The 3,559-nt window shown below is 45.0% G+C and overlaps 1 protein-coding gene across 1 annotated transcript in view; it reads right to left on the bottom strand.

Moving 5' to 3' along the window:
- Positions 1-3,559, bottom strand: part of LOC101845449 (cadherin-related tumor suppressor) — a 120,149-nt gene that overhangs the window by 10,152 nt on the left and 106,438 nt on the right. Inside the window, exons 3-4 of the mRNA XM_005092343.3 lie at positions 2,346-2,541; positions 1,317-1,660 (exon numbers count right to left, since the gene is read on the bottom strand). Coding sequence (XP_005092400.1) covers positions 1,317-1,660; positions 2,346-2,541 — 540 coding nt within the window. The remainder of the gene's footprint in view (positions 1-1,316; positions 1,661-2,345; positions 2,542-3,559) is intronic.

The following is a 3,559-nucleotide window of genomic DNA, read 5'->3' as shown; positions in this document are numbered from 1 at the left end:
ACAGACAGACAGACAGACAGACAGACAGACAGACAGACAGACAGACAGACAGACATGGGGAAGAGAGAGATGAGGTCGATTGCGAACAGGGTAAAAGAAAATAAGATTAAGACCGGAGATGAAGAAAGAGCTACACATATGCATGAAAAGAGAATAAAGCAATCTTTAGTGCTTTTAGAAACAAGATAATAATATACCTGTATAATTTTTCGACCACCCTGGGCGCTTTTCAAATTTCGCTTCATCCTGAAAGCTGTCCGTCTCCCTTGGGGAGCGGGGTATTATCTGTCATCCGGTAGCATTGCCATCATTCTTTCCCTCAGACAATTTCCCAAGCATGCAAGACGTGCATTATTTTGTAAATTGCACAAAAGAGCGGTATTGCGTTCCCGGAACGACACAAGATAAAGGGGGGGGGGGAGAGAAGGCCGTTATGCAGTGGCAATGTGCTGTGCTGTGTCGTGTGTTGGTTCAGCGATGTGTCGCCTGCTAAACCCCAAGGCCACAGTCTAAATCAGTGAGTGTCTGTCTCGTCAATGCCCTTGAGGAGATATCGGATAGAATGAAGAAAAAGAGAAGACAAGAAGAAGAAGAAAAGAAAAACACTAAACAAAGAAGCGCTTAAATTATGTTTCTTTCCCCGAAGGTCGAGCCGTCGCTAAAACATTCTGTGTTCAGGGCCGAAGCTATAACTTTTTGGCAAAACTTTGTGTTGGAGGACGGCAGACAGGTGTCGGGAGAGGAGACGAGATGAAGAGGGGAATCTGGAGGCTGGCATACCTAGGACAAAACTGCAAGGGCGGTCCAGACACTGAGGGGAATATTCTGTTTTGTCTTTCGTCCAGATGCAAAGAATGAAATGTTTTTGTTGGAACGGAATCTACCACGCCATACGCCAGAAAAGTTCCCTAAGGTATAGAACATCTGAGTCTCACTGAAGTGACGATAGGTGCTTGGTTTTTTTTAAAAACGCAAGACGGTCAAAATTAGGGGGAAAAGAGAAAGAAAGAGAGCGAGGGGGGGGGGTTATCAAATATGGGGAATTTATTATATCGTTACCGACACTTTTTCTTCTTCTTCTTCTTCTTTTTCTTCTTCTTCTTCTTTTTCTTCTTCTTCTTCTTCTTCTTCTTCTTCTTCTTCTTCTTCTTCTTCTTCTTCTCTTCCTCCTCATCCTCCATATTCTCATCATCATCCTCCTGCTCATTCTTCTCCTCCCCTTCTTCCTGTTTTCCTCCATCTCCTCCTCCTCCTCCACCTTCCTCTTCCTTCCTCCTGCTCCTCACCCCAACCTTCATCATCAGTACCAAACTCACCTCCTCATAATCCAACTCCTTGAGCAGCGTCAGAGATCCCTGCACCTCGTCCAACAAGAAATACTCCTTTCCCCACTCCGACTGCAGCTCGTAGGTCACTCTGGCGTTGAGCCCGTTGTCCTGGTCGGTGGCCAGCACATGACCGATGGTGGCGCCGGGCCTGGCACTCTCCAGCACCTCGAACGAGTAGAAGGGTCGGTCAAACGAAGGGGCGTGGTCGTTGATGTCCACTACGGTCAAGTGCAGGCTGGAGCGGACCTGGTGCTTCCCGTCACTGGCGTCCACGGACATCCGGTACGTTCGTTGTTTGCCGTAGTCCAGGGGCTTCACCGCCGTCACAACACCTGGGGCGAAACAAAAGTATTGTAAATGTTTTACGCCCACATCAACACAACTGAAATCAGTGTTTGCCGACCTAGGCGATTTTGGTGACTTTAGTAAACGATGGGGTTGAACCATCAGGTATCATTTGATGCCCCGCTTGGGAATATATTACATGTATGTAGAAGGGCGGTACGAAAATGTTAGACTCTAAAAGGTGGCAAAAATTGGGGCTTGTTATAAAATGGTTGACAAAATTAGAGTTTGACCATTAACTGAAAGAAAACAATACTATTTAAACTTAACATTTTTAGAACTTCATGTCTTTAGCTAAGACGTCGCTTTGCCCAGACATGACCAGCGCTGAAATAAACAACCCCCGTTCACCACGAATAAAGAGGGCAACGTTTCAACTCCTTAGTGTGTGTGTGTGTGTGTGTGTGTGTGTGTGTGTGTGTGTGTGTGTGTGTGTGTGTGTGTGTGTGTGTGTGTGTGTGTCTGTTTGTGGGGTGGAGGTAGTGAGGGGAGGGGTGGCATAGAGGTATTCTTTCTGGTATCTTCGTCTTTCTTTTTTCCTGCAGGAACGTTCGTGTATCTTTATCAAGGTGTCTTTTTCGCAGATGATTGTCTTGGACAGGTGGTCGTTTGAGCAGGTCCGACTGTACAAGGGCAAAGAAAGAAGAGAGAGAGGCAAATCGGGTTACTCACCATCTTGTCCAATTCTGAAGTTGCCGGAGTCTGGGCCAGACAGGGTCAAGGACAGGGAGGCGGTCGGGTCAGGGTCAGTGACGAAGACGCGGGCGACGGAGGAGTCGGACTGTCCGGCCTCCTTGACCTCAGCATCGTACAGGGAGCTAGAGAACACCGGCGGGTTGTCGTTCTTGTCTACGATGGAGATCTCGACCTGAAGGAACAGAACAGAATAATGTCGTTTAAAGCAACAGTTTATCATAATATTTTTCATTTGAGCAGAAAAGAAAAATACCGTTTAAAGTTACAGTTTATCACATTTCATTTGAGCAGAAATGAAAAATACCGTTTAAAGTAACAGTTTGTCATAATATTTCCTTTGAACAGAACTGAAAAATGTCGTTAAAAGCAACAGTTTATCATTTGAGTTTGACTAAAGAGGTATCGACACAATATTGGCCATATGATTCAAGGAAGAAAAATGACAGATAAGCAGAAGGAAGGAAAAGAAGTAAGACAAACCAGTGGCGCCCTCCAACCACCCACTCATATTCTAAGAGGATCGGATCGACTTGAAGTAAGGCAAAACGCGGATCATTTTCAAGAATGCGGATTTCCGGATAATTTAGCCGGAAATTCGGAACATCTGCGTCATATATCACGCATGTTTGGTTTTTTGTTTGTGGGGTTTTTTTGTGTTGGTTTTTGTTTTTAACCTCCCATTCAGCCAGTCCTTCACCCAAATTCTTTCCCCCAAATCAGCTCTACGTGGTCGCTAGAGACCACACCAACCTGCTATATCAAAGTAACCCGTGAGTCACTTAAAGCTGATAAGACTTTCAACGTTCACGTTTAGATACGTGCTCGGCACTTGAAACTTGGAAACGTCACAGACATTCCTTTTTAGAAAGTTGAAAAACCTCCGGATTACGAGGCCGATATGACGGGTCTCTTGGTATTCCAGTACTGTTTTCACACCTGTGTGGGGTGAATACCTAGATTGCTGCCAGGTCGGCAACGGGGGCTTTCTTCAAGTCCTTGAGGGTCTTATTTAGATAGAATGTTACCACTTTTATAATCTTTATTCTTTCAAACTAATTCTTTCTCCAGAATTTATTGTTTGACGTTTCTGAATCATTGATTTCAAAACTATAAAAAAAAAGGCAGACCTTAGAAGGTTGCTGCTGGGACGTAAATAACTCTCTCTCTTTCTCTCTCTCTCTCTCTCTCTC

The sequence above is a fragment of the Aplysia californica genome, unplaced genomic scaffold (genome assembly GCF_000002075.1).
Source record: "Aplysia californica isolate F4 #8 unplaced genomic scaffold, AplCal3.0 scaffold00044, whole genome shotgun sequence".
Lineage (NCBI taxonomy): Eukaryota > Metazoa > Mollusca > Gastropoda > Aplysiida > Aplysiidae > Aplysia > Aplysia californica.
The sequence above is the reverse complement of the archived record's forward strand: the minus strand, read 5'-3'. Positions and strand labels throughout refer to the sequence as shown.